This window comes from Heliangelus exortis, chromosome Z (genome assembly GCF_036169615.1).
Source record: "Heliangelus exortis chromosome Z, bHelExo1.hap1, whole genome shotgun sequence".
Classification (NCBI taxonomy): domain Eukaryota; kingdom Metazoa; phylum Chordata; class Aves; order Apodiformes; family Trochilidae; genus Heliangelus; species Heliangelus exortis.
The window spans coordinates 28,448,463-28,467,482 of NC_092454.1; the positions used below are offsets into that span (position 1 = coordinate 28,448,463).

Sequence of the window (19,020 nt, forward strand, 5' to 3'; positions counted from 1 at the left end):
TATCTTTATATATAAAGAAGTTACATGGTAACTACAGTGGCCAATGTACCCTGCAAAGAGTAAAACACTATTTTTGAGTTAAGGCTACTTCTTTTGTCCATACTAAATCAATCTTTACCTGTGCAATTTTGCATTCAAAACCAATCCTCAGATTTCCCAGTATTGCCCAGTTTTAAGACAGCTCACCCTTTCTCCTTGAAGCAACATTTTCTACTGCAAGCTATGCTGAGCAGCTGAAATACATTTGCTCCACGTGTAGTCTCAAATACACTTGTGGTGCTATCCAACAAGTTCTATTTTTTCTATTTTTAACCATCCTAAGCTCACTTTTTATAAAGCGATTTATGGATAAAAACAAGAGTTTTGTTTCAATATGGCAAGAGTGCCATTTCAAAATACCAGAAATACAATTCAGAGTAAGTGAGCAAAACCATACAAATACTACACGCATCTTTGTCTGGGGCATGTTTATTCCTACTTCCACAATATCAAACGCATGCATTCAACACATAAGGCCTTCCTGCATAACCCACCTCTTGAAGATAGAAAGTGGGCTTCTGAAACCCAAACAGATGGTTTGAAAAACTGGAAATAATATTAGCACATTGATAAGGAGGCCAGCCATGTCCAGCTTGCTGTTCCTGGCCCACTTAAGGAAGCAGAAAAAGGGCAGTGCAGATCTGTCAGCTGTGGTCCTGCCAATTTAGCAGCAGCAGCAGCTATATCAATTCACTACTTCATTACTGTGTGCTCTGCAGGCATCCTCCAGCTTCTGACAGATCATCTGTGTTGGAAGGTCAGGTGCTGTAAATCAGGAAGGCAGATGATTCTAGATCGTGTTCATTACTAGCTGTAAAAATCTGTTTAGAATCTTCCCTTGCAGATAGATGTCTTTGTACTTCCATCCACTTAAGGAGCTGAAAATAAGTTCTGCAGCTAAATCTGCATGTTACTTATCAAACCAGAGTGCCAGAAACTCCCAAGTGTCATCGCAGAAACCAGTGTCAGTCATCTCTCAGAACCTGTAAAAATAGAAGTAAATAAAGGATGACTAACATATTACAGTGTTAGTGTTCAGTAGCTAACATCTCCCTCTTGAGGCATTTTAACATATTAGTAAATTCATTCACCAGCTCCAGCCCACTGAAGACTGCACCCAGCCCATTGATTCTTCATTTTCCTCCCTCATCCACAGAGGCTCAAAAACTGGTTTCATATTGATACATAAAATGCATTCTCAGACATGTTTTACCTAAAAGGAAGAAATATAAAAAACCCTTCTTGATGTGCAAAGGTATTGAGTATTTAATATATATAAACAGTAGTACAATGTGTTCTCCAAGCATCAGAAAACCCCCAAACACTGACATGGCAAGAACCATGTTTTATAAATTTTATCAACTATTACTAAGTCTTTCTGTACCTAGTGCCGGCTGGTAGACTATTTTGCTTTTAATACAACCTGTAATATACAATCCTGGTGTTGTATACATTTGTATATACAATATTGTATCTACAATTGTATATACAATTAAGGTGTCTGCTTATGTACTTTGGTCACTTTTTTATATCAGTTTCAGAAAATTGATACTTGCAAATTATTTTCAGAAATACTGCTAAAAAGCCTACAGAGATAAGGCTCCTTCATATGTCCTTTCATATATTGAGGTTAAATCAGTGCAAACTCATTACTCTCCATTGTTTTTCCTGTTCTTACTTTCCTATTTTTGTTGTTGTGACATTTTAGTTTCAAAATTTCATGGCTTTTTTTTATTGTATGCTAGAATATCACACTGTGTATTACTGAAGACATTTTTGTTTGTTGAGTTTTCCAATCCTGTCAGAAGAAAAATTTAAACTCTTAGTTAAATTAAAGCCTTTTACATGCATTATGCAGTAAGTTGTCTTTTAAAATAAAACATTAATAAGAAAATTCAACTATACTCCAGCCCTTGGAAGATACGCTCAAGAAAAATGCTGTAAGAATGAATTAGAAAAGAATTCTGACATGAAACACAATTCAAATTTATATGTTTTATATAAAAAATCACTTCCATCTCAGGGCATGTGGAATCCCATTAACTGGCACTTCATGTGTTAATGCCTCAAAGAGATGCTGTGGTGTCAATCTGTAGAGCAGGGTAAGGCTTTCCTCTTGTGGTGCCCAGGGCTGTTTCTGGGAAGTAAAATCTTCCTGCTTCTCACACATGTGGAACAATGACATTGTCTCTGTTAACTGAGGACCTTGGTACAAGTGATGAAGACCCATCTTTTGCATGTGTGTGACTGAAAAGATTACATTCAGGGCAGCTGCACCGACCCTGTAGGAAGGGGACTGAGACCCCCAGCCCCACCGACCATGCTCCACGCTTCTGGTTGGAGGGGTGGCCATAAAAATATAAGAAGCTAACTAAGCACAATGCCCTACTCTTTCCCTCTCTTTGCTTTTTCCTCTTCTAGGAAATACACTATGTTTTAACATACACAAAATTACAACATTCTGATTTAATTTTTTGCAATTTGAAAATGTATTCCCAGGGATGAGAAATATAAATAAACACCTTAGCTTCAAGAAGTCCAAGATTGGTTACGCCAGTAAGTCTATCACAGGAAGTAATTTTTCATAATGAATCTCTCCTCTTGTTCCTTATGCACATAAAAGTGGCAAGAAGCTGTCAAATTAGATAACCTCTTGCGCTTCAACATCAATAAAATCATCCCACTGATCAGTTAGATAACTATAGGTTGGGACAGCAGAGAGCAATTACCAGAAATGCAGATGCATAACTGAGGCAGTGATGCTGGAGGGTTTTGCTGCCATGCTGAGGGACCGCAACAATCTGGAGAAATGGGCTTACAGCAGCCTCATTAAGTTCAACAAGGAGAGATGCCAATCCCTGCACCTGAGGAGGAACAACCCCAGCCACCAGTATATGCTGGGGGCCACACAGCTGGAAAGCAGCTGGAAAGCAGAAAAGGCTTTGGAGGTCTTCACAGACACCAAATTCATCATTAGAGAACAACGTGCCCTTATTGCAAAGAAGGCTAATGGACTCCTGGGATGCATTAGCCAAAATATTGCCAGCAGGTCAGCAGAAACAACCCACCCCCTACACTCAGCACTGGTGAGGCCACACCTGGAGTACTGTGTCCAGTGCTGGGCTTCTCTGTACAAGAAAAACATGGACATAACTGGAAAGAGTTCAGGGAAGGGCCATGCAGATGATAGGACTGGAGAACCTCTCCCAAGAAGAAAAGCTGGGAGAGCTGGAACTGTTCAGCCTGGAAATGACAAGGCTAAAGGAAATCACAGCCATGTTTAAAAAAAACCTGAAAGGATGCTGCAAAGAAGCCAGGCTCCCAGTGGTGCCCAGTGGCAGGACCAGAGGCAAATGGGCACAAACTAACACACCTTATGGCCCTCTCCAACTCTGTGAAAGGTTGCTGCAGTGAGGTGGCTGTTTGTCTCTTCTCCCAAGTAACAAGTGACAGGATAAGCTGAAACAGCCTCAAGGTGTGCGAGGTAAGGTTTAGGCTGGATATTAGGAAAAAATAATTCACCAAAAGGGTTGGCAGCCCAGGGAAGTGTCAGGAAGTCACCATCTCTGGAGGTATCATTTAAAAGACATGTAGCTGTCATGCTTAGGGACATGTTTTAGTGGTGGACTTGGCACATAAATTAATAGTTTCATTCAATGATTCTAAAGGTTTTGAACCTAAATTATTCTATGACAGGACCAGAACGAGTGGGCACAAATACAGCAGGTTCTCTCTGGTCATTAGGAAACACCTTTTCATTGTTGAGGGTGAACTGACATGGATTTCCTATAGAATTTGAGAAGCCACCATCCTTGGTGATATGCAAGAGCCAACTATTTGGTCCTGGGTACCCAGCTATAGGTGCCCTGCCTGAGCAGGGGTGTTGAACCAGAACACATCCAGAGGTCCCTTCCAACCTCGAACATTCTGAGTCTCTGACAAGAAAATCATTGAATCTTTAAAATTAATATATATGGCCAGTTCAGTATGTCAATTCAAAGTGCCTAACCAGTTTGAGAGAAGTAGATGGCAGGTGATGCAATGCATTACAACCGTGCAAGTTCCAGCATTCCCAATGAGGAGCAGGAGATGAAAAGACAGTAGGGATAGATGATACCAAGGATGAAAACTTTCTCTTGTCTGATCTAGTATCTCTTAGTAATTTTTGCAGCTCCATTGCCAATAGAGGACAATGAATGGGAAGAAAATGCAAGGGATGCAAAGAATATTCTTCACAGGTAAAATGCTTTTACAGATTAAAATTATCTGGACACCATTGAAACTGTGATTACAGAAACACAGGGCCTAGGTAACTTTTAGTACAATGTATCGTTAACCAAATGTAGAGGAGTGGATTTTTTCTATATAAGTATAAAAAAATTGTCCTGACTTTTACGTCCATTTTTACCAAACATCATGGATTAAATAATATATTTATCACCTCAGAAAATCCCTTGTTAAAGCCTTGTGCCTTTATGGGGACTTGTTTACTTCCCTTGAACCCATTTTTTAACATAATTTTACAGGAAAACATTTAGAGCATCATTATAAATAATTCAAAAACTAGGGAAGTTTTTTTTAGAGCAGAAGAAGCTGTTTCAGACTTGACCTCACTGGACTGTTCTGCCAGAAAGAGTTAAAGATAAATTTTCACCATATACCAAACTTATAGTGACTGTAGGCTGTTTTGTATTTATCTCTTCCTATTGTTCTGCAATGGTTCAGGAAGCTGACACCCTCCTGGTTTTCCACCCTAGCTGTGCTAATTTTTCATCAACTGTCAAAGTGCCAGAAGGCAGCTGCTGTACTTCTGTCACAAAATAAATGGTGTGAGCATGCAGCTGGAGCTGGAAAGGATCTCCCTGTTTTGGCAGCAATCTGCTCTGGATGTCGTGTAATATTATAGATACTTTTTTAAAGTGAGAATTGTAAATTGTCAAATATATCTTCTCCATTTAATTCAGATTTTACAAATTTGTATTTTCTGCTACCAAACATTATTCAGCTGTGGATACCAAAGAAAAAAAAAAAAAAAAACAGAAACATGCTTTCTCTTGCTTTTATAAACAAGCTTTTCTAAAAGCTAACATGCTGACCATAAGAACACTGCATATTTTTGAACAAGGTATTTCATGATAGTAAGATTGTCCACTCCATCAGAGGAAGCACAGTATTCATATGTATATATATATATATATATATATATATATATACATGTGTGTATATATATATACACATTTATACATATATATGCATTAATAAATAAAGAACTGCAACTCAACTTTTATGTTTTAGAGCAATTAAATTTGATGATTTCTAAATGTATTTACATGTTGTACTTATGTGCTTTTACAAATATATTGAAATTGGAAATCTGTACTTCTTTCCTATTTGACTAGAAGTATGAAATAAAAATTTGTATTAAGCAGCACTTAAAATGATAGCTTGTAAGGGCAACAATTTATTAAAAAGACTGAATACCTTAAAATCTAAACTCACTTTGAGGGATTTTGCTGACATGCTAATCAGTTACATGCTCTTTATTAAATAAAGCATTTTAATGCATTTTCTACTGGGAAAGTAAGTTCCTGTGACTATCTAAAGATACGCTATCTGTGCCATGAAAATCAATAAAGAAAAATCCTTTGATACTCTGTCAATTCAGTAGGTATGGAGAGTTTTAGCTACTAGATAGCTTTCTTTTGAAATTAATTGAAGATATATAGAGTGAAGAAACAAAGGATGAAGAACTGCTATTTATACTGTGCCTTTCCATTTTGGAGATCAACAGATTCACAAAATGACTTGCATGTTCCTAGCTCCTACAAAGAGCAAGAACCAAAAAGATATCATAAAATACTATCACCCCAAGCCATAAAGAAACCTTGTTCACTGAATAATAAAGCAAAAATTTGAATTGTACTTAGTAGCCAACTCATGCAACAATAGCAGAAATGGAAATAAGAAACAGAAGAACGTAAGAAAATAACTTTTATGTTTATGCAAAGAAAGAAGAACATTATCTCCAGAGGATTTAGGGGGAAAAAAGTTTATAATCCTCTTATTTATAGAATAAATAGAAATTAAAACCAGACTCAGAATTGTTTTCTGATCAGCAGGAAATGCATGAGGAAATACAGAGGAACCAAGAGAAGCAAAGCCAGCACATCTCAAGGTGTCAGAACTGCTGTTACTCCGGGACCTAAACTCTGCCCACAGCTGCAGTCCTCAGCAGATTACTGAAAGGGGCAAATTTAAAGCCTAAGCAGACCCAATTTTGCCAGAATGGGTAATTTTCTAAATCGCGTAAACTTGATGAAAACAGAAAATATTATGTAAGCAAAAAAGATGCAAAACAGTTGTAATGGGATGTGGCTGGGAAAACTTTGCTCAAGACCTGCTTATTTGCCAACAAGCAGAAGATGCCAAGTGGCAGCAAGTGGATGAACTCTGAAGAAAGCTGCCGCTCGCACAGTGAGCAGGATGGGAGGGAACACAGCCAGGACAGCTGCCCCCAACTTACCAAAGGGATATATCCCTTGTTACATGAGGGAGGACTGAGGAGATATTCAGAGTTTCAGCATTTGTCTTCTCAAGTATCTCATGATGGAGCCCTGCTCTGCTGGACCTAGCTGAACACCCACCTGCCAATGGAAGGAGTGAATGAATCCTGTTTTGCTTTGCTTGCATACGCAGCTTTTGCTGTTCCTATTAAACTGTCTTTACGTAAACCCGCATGTTTTCTCATGTTCAACCTTATGATTTTCTTGTCCATTCCACTGGCTGATAATGAGAGAAGAGCTGGGTGGCATTACTGCTAAAAGCAGAATACCAGGTAGGGGAAAAGTATAAGAAATTTGGTCTATACAAGGTTGAGAAAGATAGCTTAGTTTTTCTAGAGAGGGGGATTAAAGAAAAATGGTTTAAAATGCATTTAATTAGTACAGGTAAGTAAATACAGGTAGGTAAATATAAGTCAAATATAGGTAAGTAAAATGATGTTTCATGAAGGACATTCAGTTGCTGGATTATGTCCAGAGAAGAACAGCCAAGCTGGTGAAGGGTCTAGAAAACAAGTCCTGAGAGGAGAGGCTCAGGGACTTGGGATTGTTTAGTTTGGAGAAGAGATCTTATTGCTCTCTACAACTACCTGAAAAGAGGCTGTAGTGAGGGGGGTGTTGGCCTCTCCTCCCATGTAAGTAATGCTAAGACTAGAGGGAATGGCCTAAGTTGCAGCAAGGGAGGTTTAGACTAGATATTTTGAAAAATGTCTTCACTGAAAGAGAAGTCAGACACTGAAATGGACTGCCCAGGGCAGGGAGCTGGAGGAGTCACCATCCCTGGAGGTATTAAAAAAATGTTCAGATGTGGCACTTCAGGACATGATCTAGAGGGCACAGTGGTTTTTTTTGGCAGTTTTATCTGACAGTTTGACTCGGTGATCTTAAAGGTCTTCTCCAGCTGTGACAACTCTGCGATTCGTCTCCCTTGACGCAAGAGTTTGATTCAGTTTTGGTGTTCAGACCATAATTTACAGCAACACACAAAACGTGGATCTTGCACGTGGCTTCCAGGTCAGACCAAGAAAGATCTGCAAAATCACCTTTTCTCATCCCCAGCACTGCAGTGGAATTCACAAATTCACCTTTATATTGAACTTAGTGACAATATTCACTCATTACTGTTTTTTTTACCATGTTTTGAACACAAATATGAATATGCATGCTTTGTAACAGCTGCTGTACTGGATTCCAAAGCCATCTTTTCAGGCAAATATCCCCTGCATCTTAATTGGGGTATCTCACAGGTTTTTTTTCACAGTTTATTTTCAACCTATTCAAGACTATGTCTGATACGGGTTTTCTTTCATGTTTTAAAGAGAATCTTGCACAAAATGTATGAGAACCATAATAAAGAAGCACTGGCAATAGCTTTGCTTGATACTGGCTTATTGCTGTTTTCCACAAAAGTCTGACAGGCATGGGTATAAAAGCAGTCATCATACTTCCCTTCCTTTGCCACTATGCACAATTTTCAAGCTTATTTTTTCTGATCCCAGCATGATGGCTGTGATTTAAGGATGAGAAAGATTCTTAATCTCATAATGTCATGGTTTAAACACAGCCAGTAACAGCCAGGCCTCTGCTCACTTGCCCTCCATTTCCACTATGAGCTGAGGAGGAGATAATCCCCCTGGGGAGTTGTTAATTGAGAGAAGGATAGACAGGTTTTCTTTCCTTGGTTACAGTAATGGGCAAAACTGGACAGGCTTGGGAAGGAAAAAAAATAATCTAACTGATCAGGAGAAAAAGAAAACACAACCAGATCTTAATATGTTCCCACCCCTGCTTTCTTTCCAGGCCCAAATTGCTTCACTCTTCTTATTTACCAGTCTTCTTACTAGTTTATTTAACAATATTCCACTATTTATTTAAGCATAATAATTTAATCCAAGGAGAGAAGCCATAGACTAACCTCTCCAGGAAAAACAGAAGAATGGTATCTTCAGAGATTGGCCTCTGTTGAATTAAGACACAAAGAGAAACCCACAAACTCTCAAAAATAGTGATAATTTTTTTAAAAAAAACAACCTTGAACTCAGTTTTCAAAGTCTTTTATTGTACCTGGTATCAAATTGTTTTGCTGCTCCAACAAATTCTAGCAGCAGTAACTCTGCACTCTGTAATTGTTGGGATGGATTACACAGTTTACTTTAATACTATACTTGAAGCAGTGCTAGGACAGACCCAATGAACTTTTGCCCTCAAATTTATCCCCAAAACAGATTTGATATAATCTTGAGAAACAGCAAATGATCAAACACTCGAGAATCATATCATACAATCATACAACAGTGTGGGTTGGAAGGGACTTTCAAAAATCACCTAGTTCTCCACTGACATGGGAAGGGACACCTCCCACTAGACCAGGTGGCTTAAAGCCCCGTGCAACCTGACCTTGTTAAGACTTCCAGGGAAGGGGCAGCCACATCTTGCCCAGGCAACCTGTTCTGATGTTTCACCACCCTCACAGTAAAGGATTTTTTCCTGATATCCTATCTAAACCTAACCTCTTCCAGCTTAAAACCACACCTCTCATCCTCCCATCATACACCCTTGTAAAAAGTCCCTCTCCAGTTTACTTTTAGGCTCCCTCAGGTACTAGAGGGCTGCTATCTGGTCTCCCCAGAGCTTCCTCTTCTCCAAGATGAACAACCCAAACTCTCAAATCCTGTCTTCATAGGAGAGGTGCTCCAGACCTCGGACCATCTTCCTGTTAGGTAAGGATAAAATTTCACTATTTGTATATAATTTAGAAAGGTCCCAATGTACACAAGATTACTCTTTAAGCAGATACTTGTGTTGAGTTAGGCTGTTAGAAAAATACTGAGATTACATGGTCAAAGACTTCAGAAAATGCAATTTTTAATCTCCTACAAAATACCAGTTTATCCTGATACACAAGTCATTTTTAGGCGTGGCAGAAATGCCAGAACATGAATTCCTAGCCAAACTGAAACAAAGAGAATAGAAAAGGACTTCTGATTGCAAGTCCTAGAGAAGAAGCAATGATAGCCACCATATTCCTGGACTTAACGAAGAAATGACAGGGACAAACTACCAAGATTAAGACCTTTTAAAAAATTAAAACAATCATAACCAAAGATAGTAGACCATGGACTCATCACTCTGACATAGAGAAAACAATGAAGCATCTCAAACATTCTTACTCACAGATGAGATGCCTTTCTTCCCCAGAACTTTTTCAGTTTGCTAAAAAATGAAATGTTTAAGATCAACAGCGCACTATTCAAAAGTAGGCAGGAGATGAAACCTGTCTGCTCAAATACCAACAAGTCAGTTTTCCAAAAGGCTTGCAATTCCTTTATGCTAGATTCTCTGAGGTGATCATCATATCAAACACTCTGAAAAATACAGCCTATAGAGACCAAAGAGGCAGAGACATGATAGATCCACATGACTGGAAGCCTAGCCCCATGAATTTGGTTGGATTACTCATGAGAAGACTCACCCATGCACATATGCACTGGAAACCTGGTCACAATCCAGGCTGCATATTAATCACCAAGTGATAAGCAGACAGATAGGCTTGCAGGAATGTTACAGCAATTTTTTTTTTTTGCATTTTTTATTTGTAGTGTATTTTTCCTGGTTTATATTTTAATACTCAACCTCCCATATTAAAAAAACTGTTCTGGCACTAGTTCACTTAAAATTTAAGCGAACCACTTTGCTATTAAAAAATGGTCTGAAATTCTTACCCTGGATTAATTTTAACTAAGAATACATTCTCAGTGCCTCTTAATGCAGTGGCATGAAACAACTACAAACTACAGATAAGAGATTGTCCTGCCAGAGTGAGATTTGTGAAGAAACCTACTTGCACATTTGTATTTTGTCTAGCTTACACTAGAGAACTTTCACAATTTTTTAATGAACTTTACAAACATGCAATAAAGTTTTAGACTAAAAAAGGGAAGCAGTTTCTAATGAAAATATTAATGCTTACTAAGGGCATACTCCTAAACTTTTTTATAATGGACAAACAGTTGACTGAAAGGTTTGAAAGATTTCTTGAATACTGCAGTGCTTACTGGAAGTTCTTCCAAATGCAACACATGCTCATCAACCTCTGGGTAATGATTTTTAAGAGTAGTATTTTAGCTTCTTCTAGCACAACATGGAACAACTGCTTCTTTATCAAGAAGACCCCAACCCCCAATCCCTCATTCCCAGTTCACCACTCCATAGAACAGATTTTTTCTGACAGAGAAAGCTATGAGGCAGTGGGGGCTACAGATTGAAATGAGAAGAAATAAAAGTCAAAATATGCTAAAGAAATAGCAGTAAAAAACTTTACAAACAAACAAAAAAAACCCCAAACCCAGGATTTTTCAACAGAGTATTTTGTTGCCTGTAGCTCTTCTAATATGTCTTACTATTCTGTAAACTACATTTTTTTTCTTGCATTTTGCTCCTCCTAGGACAAGAACCTCCATTTTAAAGGACAATAATATTATATTTTTTCAGAAAAACAGTATTATGGTGTTTTTTAGTTAAGCATTTTGGAAAATTCTATACTGAATTTTCTGTTTTCTTTTTCTGCAAAAACATGTTCCTGTCCTCCCTAGGAGGAAAACACAAAAGAAAAAAAAGTCAGCAATTCCACCTCCAACTTTCTTTTTCTGAACTTAAAACATCCAAGTTTAAGCTTGCCATAGCATTGGTGAATCCTCCAGAAAGAATAAGGAAGAATGTGAACGTAAGTCCTCAAGGTGCAGTGAGAGCAATGCACCACGTTTGTCATCTGGATTTGTGACAGTAATGTTTTATGGGTTTGGCTTAAAAACTAGGTAATTGTTTATAACACAATGTATAAAATGAAACAGCTTTACAGATGCTACCAAAAGTGCTCTGAATAACAGAAGTACTGATATTATCTCTTCCCACTGCTGAAGTCTGAACTGAGAGACAGAAGCCCATTTCTAGAGAATATGAAAAGCCTTATACAAAGTACAATAACATGAGTCACTGAGGCTCCTGTCTTTAATGAGAATGAACAGTTGTACTTGGCAAAGAGCTGCATGTAGTCATACCTGCAGTCCTGTCTTACACAAGAGTCAGAAAAACAAAAAACAAACAAAAAAACCAACACAAAAAACAAACCAGACAAAAAAACAAACCAAACCAAAAAACAAATCGAACAAAAAATAAACCAAACAAAAAAACCAACCAACCAAAAAAAAACAACCTAAGCAAAAAACCAGAAAAACAAACACCAAAAAAACCACCAAGCCCCTGGACTTGCTTAATAGGTAACAGAAGTCACGGCACAGAAATCTTGCAAAGATGTCCAAGACTGTTTCCTTCCATAACCCAATGGTCTGTTTAGTTCTGTACTTCAAGATCCCTTCTGATTCATGCTCTTCTTCACTGTAGATCACTTAGAGATTTCATACAGAAAATTTAAAATCAAGTTCATTTGCATTATAAACTGTACAATTTTACTGTAGTCAACGTAATTTACTTTCAGCCAAGATTCTTGATGCACCTCCAACTGAAATAATTCTACCTTAATATTAATTCTAGTGCACTGAAAAGAACAGCACTGGTTCTTCTTTTACCTCTTCTTTTACCTCTCCAAGGTAATACACGATGGAAATGCAGGACAAATGGTACTTAATTGAATCATAAATTAATGGCTATTGCAGATGCAAAGCACTGCTTCTTATTCTGAGGTTAAATAGTCAAAAAGTTGAGTAAGAAGGTAAATAATTGTGTGACTTCGTAACTTTGCCTTTTATTCAAGAGAAAATAAAAACAAAAAAACCCAAACCAAACCAAAGCTGCAAGTTGGACTAAGAAGTATTTATAAAACCCCTAAAACTTTAGGAATACATAGGAATTCCAGTTAGGAATACCAGTTCTGACTACCAATTCTGCCTGCTGTATTGTTATTCTGTTACTCATATTTAGACAAACATGTAACATGTGGTTCCAGAAAAAAGAAAGGCACTTGGAAGAAAACCAGTTAAAATAATTTTATGCAGATTGATCTTCATTTTCATGCAGCTACAGAGGGGATTCTGTAGGATTCTACTTCTCAGAGGCACAGCAGAAAGGAGATTTTTGGGAGATTCAAATAAAGACACTCGAATGGTACATATGGATTTTTCTGTATTTTTAGCCCTCCTCATTTAATGTTGAATTGTGCCAGGGACACACATGCTCCCCATGACCCAAAATCCCACTACAGTTACTGGCACTTAAGTCCAGTCACTCTGGTTGTTCCAGTCACCGCACCATTGACCCTTGGGGTCCCTCCAACCCACAGTGTAACCGCAGAGGCTGCACTTAGACCCTACACACAGAAATTGAGAAGTTAGAAAGGAATTTAACACACAGAGAGGACAGACTATGCTGATAAGGCTCAGGGCATGGCCAGGCAAGCATAGTGACTAGCACACTACTTGCATGATTGGCCCTTTTTTAACCCCCCACCCTTCTATTTTACTTATCCCCAAATCAGTTCACTGTATCCCTTTCCCCAAGTTGGTGACTCCCCTAACACATCCCATAAATAGTCTTGTGAAAACCTGAAATGCTTGCATGCCATAGTATGTCCCACACCCCTGGGCAGCAACACCCTGATGTAAACACTTTGAAAATACAAAATATGTCTCTCGAATCAGTATTTTTTCTGCTCTTTTTAAGGTATACCAAACACCCTCAATTAACAGATTTTTTCCCCAAACTTAATTAGCTTCTGTTTTATATCATGCTTGACAAGCTCCTAGCAATAAGACTGCTTATCCAGTCACCTCCTGGTACATGGTCCAGACAAAAGGTAATAAATTGAACAGGGTGCCAAGGACTGAAAGATAGTAATAATTAAAAGAGAAGTTCTTGAGATGACAGAATCTGTGTTATTTTTAGCAAGTCTGTGTGCCAGTGATTTTTGAAAAGACAGAACCCCTTCTGCTGTATAAAAAACTCCAAGAGAAAAAGGAGAAGGGCGCAGCTCTTCTTCCCCCCCCCCCTCTCTCGGCACTTCGGCTTCAGCTACGGGACAGAGAAGCGGCAGGAGCAACAGACCCTACGCACCCGACTACAGCCAGAGGCCAGGGCCGGCGGACGGTGATAACATCTTGATTACTTTCTCCTTCTTTTCTCTTCTTAATGACTCTTCTCTCCAGAGTAACTAATTGTATAAATCCTAAATAAATCCTGTTACCTTGTTTAAATCATAAAGCCTGGTTATTTTCGTAAATTCACGCGTCGTCTATGAGTAGTGGCTGAATTTTCCTCGCAAACAAAATATAAATAATAACTCGGATCGTAACACACCCCTCAGTCAGAAAGGTGCCAACCGTGCTGATCCATCTTGGTGAGTTTCACAGCCACACACTGGAGCAGAGGCTCAGCCAAGGAAGGGTGCTCAGACCCAGTGCATAACTCCTTAGAGTCTCTCTGATTTGGGGTACCCTTCAGTGCCCACCATGCCCTCTTCTGCTCTTCTGGGTTTGCATAGAACAGACCTTTGATATGTGGATGGCTCTGTGAAGGGCCTGGGCACAGCCAGGGTAGTGTGGTTTTTTTTGGGTCCTCCCATTCAACCATTGCCTCTTTGCTCTTTCGTGGGTGTGCAGATCAGCTAATATCACTTAAGCTAACATTTCAGATTTTAATCAAACAGATAGAAAATAAATTTAATGTTTATCTAGCTGCGGTCATCTTCTACCCTGCCCTTGCTTTGACGATTTATGGGCTGGGGTGAAGTGTCATTTAAAAATGGCACACTCCAAACTTGAACTGAATTCCTGAGTTCAAACAAAGTCAAAAATTGCCCTCAGATTTCTATCAGAATAGTAACTTCCCTACATTTTAGGCAGAACATTCAGAAATCGTCCATTTAAATCAAATAACTAAAATCTCCAGTGCTAGTTGGCTTTTCTATTTCAACGGGTGCGTTTCAACACAAAGATTTTTGAAAATCACAAAACCCCACCACAACTTTAGGGTATGGTTCCACTTTATGGCTAACCTAACAAAGCGAAGTAGGCTCAGGGCTCAAGCTCCATGGGGCAGCTGATGCCATCTTCTCTACTGTGTTCGACTTGCTGAGACCACAGTATAAAGTGGAATAGATTCATTTCAGTAATTTGGTGAAAAGATGTTTGGTTTTTTTACAGATTGGGATTCTGGTGCATGGGACTTTTTTCAGGAGAGAAATGCACCATGAAAGCGAGGTCAGGGAAAGAAGAGCAAGACTACTCCCCTTTCAGCAGTAGCCATGCATTGGCCTACCACAGTAAACATTATCTTACATAATCTTGTACTTGTTATATAACAACAGGAAGGGTTCCAAATTTACCCTGTTCAGGTCTTTTTATCGTTAATAACTTTTATTTCAGCCCATTTTTAAGGTAATTACCTCCATCTTTTTCTTCTTAGTATGGTTTTTAAACTTCCTCCAATTCTGTAATGGCCTTCTGTGCTTGAAAAAAGGATAAGGATTAATTTTAAAAAACGAAACCTGCTTTCTCCTTTTCCAGTCTTCCTTATAATCCTGCTTTCTTTCTGTTCAGAATGGAGAAAACATGCTGATGATTGATGACACCACTGTAAAAGAAAATCTCAATTACCTCTACAAGTATTACAATGAAAGTACAGTACTCCCTAACAGGCAGCCCTCTAAGTGACCTGTGCAGATTATAGGGGAAGTACATACAGAAGTCTTGTTTCTGCAGCCATTTGTTTGAATGTGAAAACTGAACACAGGGTCAAAAGCCCTGGTGGGAAAAAGCTCTTTGTCGATAAAGAAAAAAAAAAAGCCCTCAGCTCCAAACTACTGCTATGTCATTAGGCAGAAAGAGTCATTAAAGAAATCGTTGAGCTCTGGATGATGAGCCTTCTGCCTATTTATATAAAACTTTCAAAATCTAACCAAAGCAGTTTTCAAAGCTCTGACTATAGTACCCTCGGGGCTGGTGGTTTTGCCTCCAAATACTGGGAAGCTACATGAAAAGAATTCAATTTCTAATTCTTTAATATAGTTAATATAGTTAAATAACCTATTCCTGAACATTTTATGTCCTTTTTTGTCCTTACAGATGAAAACAGAAAAGATATACAGCACCAAAAATAAAATAAACTGTGACCAATATGAAATGTATGAGATTGTCTCCAGCACATAAAAAAAGCTTTTTTTTTTTCAGTTTACCTAAAATACTCTTCTTTTTATTAATAATCAGACTAATAGTAAGGCAGTCAAATAAGAGAAAAGACCAGCAAAGATATCTTTAAATGAGAAAGCAAAAAATCCTCAGTCCACATGGACTTGAAAATACTCAAGAAAAAGCATAATACTGTCACTAGATAGTGTTCCTTGTTCTTCGAATGCAGCACATCTGTTGTGATCAGTACTGTCTCCACATCATGCTGTGTGCAGGATTAGCCTGGCTAAGCCTCTGATTCGCTAGAGCACACTCAGCTTAAGAAATGCAAACAGAGGAGCCTATCCCCAAAAAAGACTTAAGTATCTAAATAAAACAATGGACATTATGATCAGAAAACAAAACAGGCAGATTACTTGCATGTTGTATACTTAAATCGGGGTGGGGTGAGGGGGTAAAATGGTGAGTTTACACAAAAACCATAGCACCTCAGTGTAGAATTTCCTTCAACACGAGACTCCCTTTTTACAAATGTTTCCATTTGTAATAAATTCTTTCCTCATCCCCCACCCCATCCCAATATTCTTCTGGTTTTATATATTAAATGCATACATTGTTTTACAAGTAAAGTGCCACGGAGTTTTCAGAGAAATCAAATTACAATAAACCCAAAATGAAGTTATAAGGCATTAAAAGAAGACTTTAAAAGGACATTCATTACAGCTCTGCAGCTTAGCTCCTGCACCATTGGTTTGTTGTTTTTTTGTCTGTTTGCTTGTTTTATTTTGGACTGATTTCTTTATATACATAAGTATTTTTTTTTTGTCTAGTAAAAGACAGAATTAGACACTTCACATGGTGGTCATGGCCATTTGCAATTACAGTAAGTTAAACAAAAAAAAAAAATTCCAACTGTGAAACTAGTTAAAAGCTTATCTCAGTCTTACAAATAAACTTAGATTGCAAAGCCAAAATATGCAGGAGTGCTCTTTGATTTCTCAGAAAACCAAGTCCTTCATTTTTTCCACTATTCAAGATAAACCACAAAACCTCTGCTTTCCTAAACATAACAGAATTCAGTATGTCACATTTCCTTATACAAATGAAATAGCTTGTAGTACAGTTGCAGGAGAATATGTTCATCCACTGTTCTACTAGCCACATAATGAAGATAAGAAAAAAGTAATGTGCCTTGGAGGTTGATTTTTGTTGTTGTTTTATTAAAAAAAAATACTTGAACGTTTTTCTCCCCAGTAATGCTCCCATTACATAACTTGTGTTCTCTTTTAATGATTAAAAAACCCCCAAAACTCCGGGAATTTTAATTGGTAAAAATCTTCAAGTTATTTAATAAAGTCGTTTTAAACTTCAGTAATTTTTAGTTTGCCTTTCTTCTTACAGTGGAAGAATAGCTCGACTTTGGCAAGTTTAAATTACGCAAGCTATACAATTGGTTCAGATAAAACACACTTAATGCATTCAGCGAACAATGCATCAGATAAAAAAAGAGCACCCTGACACCTCAGTGGAACAATACATAAAAAATTATTAAATATTAGGCAAAAGGGCAAAAGCCACTTACCTTCCTGTATAATGAATTCCTAAAATGTAACTAGATAACAAAACATACAAAGAGGTGCTTATGATCTTTAGCAGGGGCTGAATCATTTTCATGTGTGAATAGCCCCTGTATGATACTGACATCATCACTAAAGACTTGGAGGCAGAGGATACTATGGTAACCACGCGATGTGCTGAGAGACAGAAGCTTTTAATTAACAACTTCCCGAGGCTCGTGCTACTGGGCTTCCATTTTGCTCACAGGAAAAGGAAGGGGCAATGAGAGGCCGAGGTGATTGTCCCAAGGGCAGGAAAAAACCCTACTGAACCCAGTAGCTGCTAATTGTGATGTGACTTTTTAAATCACAAGTGTCATAGACTGAATCGATCACTGAAAAATTCTGACACCTCGAAGCTCTATCAGGAGTTACAGGTGAAGCCTGTAAATCACAAGTGTCATAGACTGAATCGATCACTGAAAAATTCTGACACCTCGAAGCACTGTCAGGAGTTAGAGGTGAAGCAGCAATACTCTCAGGTAGCTGTTAGCTAAACATTTGTGGTTTGTTTTCTCTATTTGAGTATCACCACAATGAGGTGTTCTCTTCAAGTCAAAGGTGTTGTTCTGTGCCAAAGGGTCAAAAACTGATCACAATAGAACCTAAAGCCTAACACTAAAGCTCATGTACAATATAAATTGACATGCTGTAAAATGAGGTACTTATCCTACTATCACATCTCTCTCAGCTTCAGTGACTATCTGCCTATGTATTACTTACTAAGGACAAAGTTCAATTAAATATTGATGTGACATGAGGTGACATGATATGGCCAGTGGATGGATAACAAGTTTTAGCTAAGCTTTCCAGAAAACTGAAGTAGTATTTCTCCATTGTGCATACAAAAAGCTCACCTGGGGTTTGGTCTTTTTTCCAAACCAAAAAAATAACCACATGACTAATGACCAAATCAGAATTATACAAAACCAAAATGGAAGCATAGGGGATGGAGAGCAAAAATGACAAAAGAAACCTACAAGTCATATTCGCCTTAGTTTTTAGTTCCAAGAAGTTTGGGGTTTTAATCCTTAAGGCCACATGGTGAGGAAAGTGCTGTCTATAGGTCTGGCTTAACTGTGACAGGGGTATTGTGCAATCCGTTTCACTGTTTTAACACAAATATGATACAAATCAGATAAAAATTATCCAAAAACTCCAGTTTTGAGTTCTGTAGGCACTCAAGTTCCCTTCATATATGCTCTGCCTGAGCAGTACAATCAATCAGCAGTTCTTTTGTAAGTGTACTGTTTTCCCAGAAAAGACGAAATCAGTTATTTTATCTGCTGGGTTTGTCTCAAAGCTGCAAGTTAGAATCTTGAAATCAACGTCATATATTCTTTAAAGATTAAAAAACTGGGTGATCTTTGACAGTTTTTATTCAGATCTATTCCTATCTTCCCTTTCCACACAATTGTTAGATACACTAGAACCAAAAATCCCACACAAGAAAAAAGATCAAAACCAAAAAAAACCCTAAACCAATAAAAACAAAGGTCCTTCTCAGTGTATCAATACATCAAATTGCAAGAGTAATGCAGAAGTGCTTTCATCAGTTGCTTTCACCAATTTCCATTATACTCAGAAGTCTAAAAATTTAATTGGAAAACATTCCAAAGGAAAAAATATTTCATGGGATGACTCATTACACAAGTTCTTAATTGCCAT

The 19,020-nt window shown here is 38.0% G+C and overlaps 1 protein-coding gene across 26 annotated transcripts in view; it reads right to left on the reverse strand.

Annotated features, from left to right (window-relative positions):
- Positions 1-19,020, reverse strand: part of PAM (peptidylglycine alpha-amidating monooxygenase) — a 457,165-nt gene that overhangs the window by 62,548 nt on the left and 375,597 nt on the right. For 17 of the 26 annotated variants that reach the window (XM_071730044.1, XM_071730062.1, XM_071730042.1 and 14 more), the window contains exon 2: positions 534-1,022. In XM_071730044.1, coding sequence (XP_071586145.1) covers positions 534-625 — 92 coding nt within the window. In that variant the 5' untranslated portion in view covers positions 626-1,022. Of the gene's footprint in view, positions 1-533; positions 1,023-14,994; positions 15,058-18,026; positions 18,043-19,020 lie in introns of those variants that run through there. The other 9 variants (XM_071730063.1, XM_071730054.1, XM_071730059.1 and 6 more) reach the window with 4 other exon arrangements.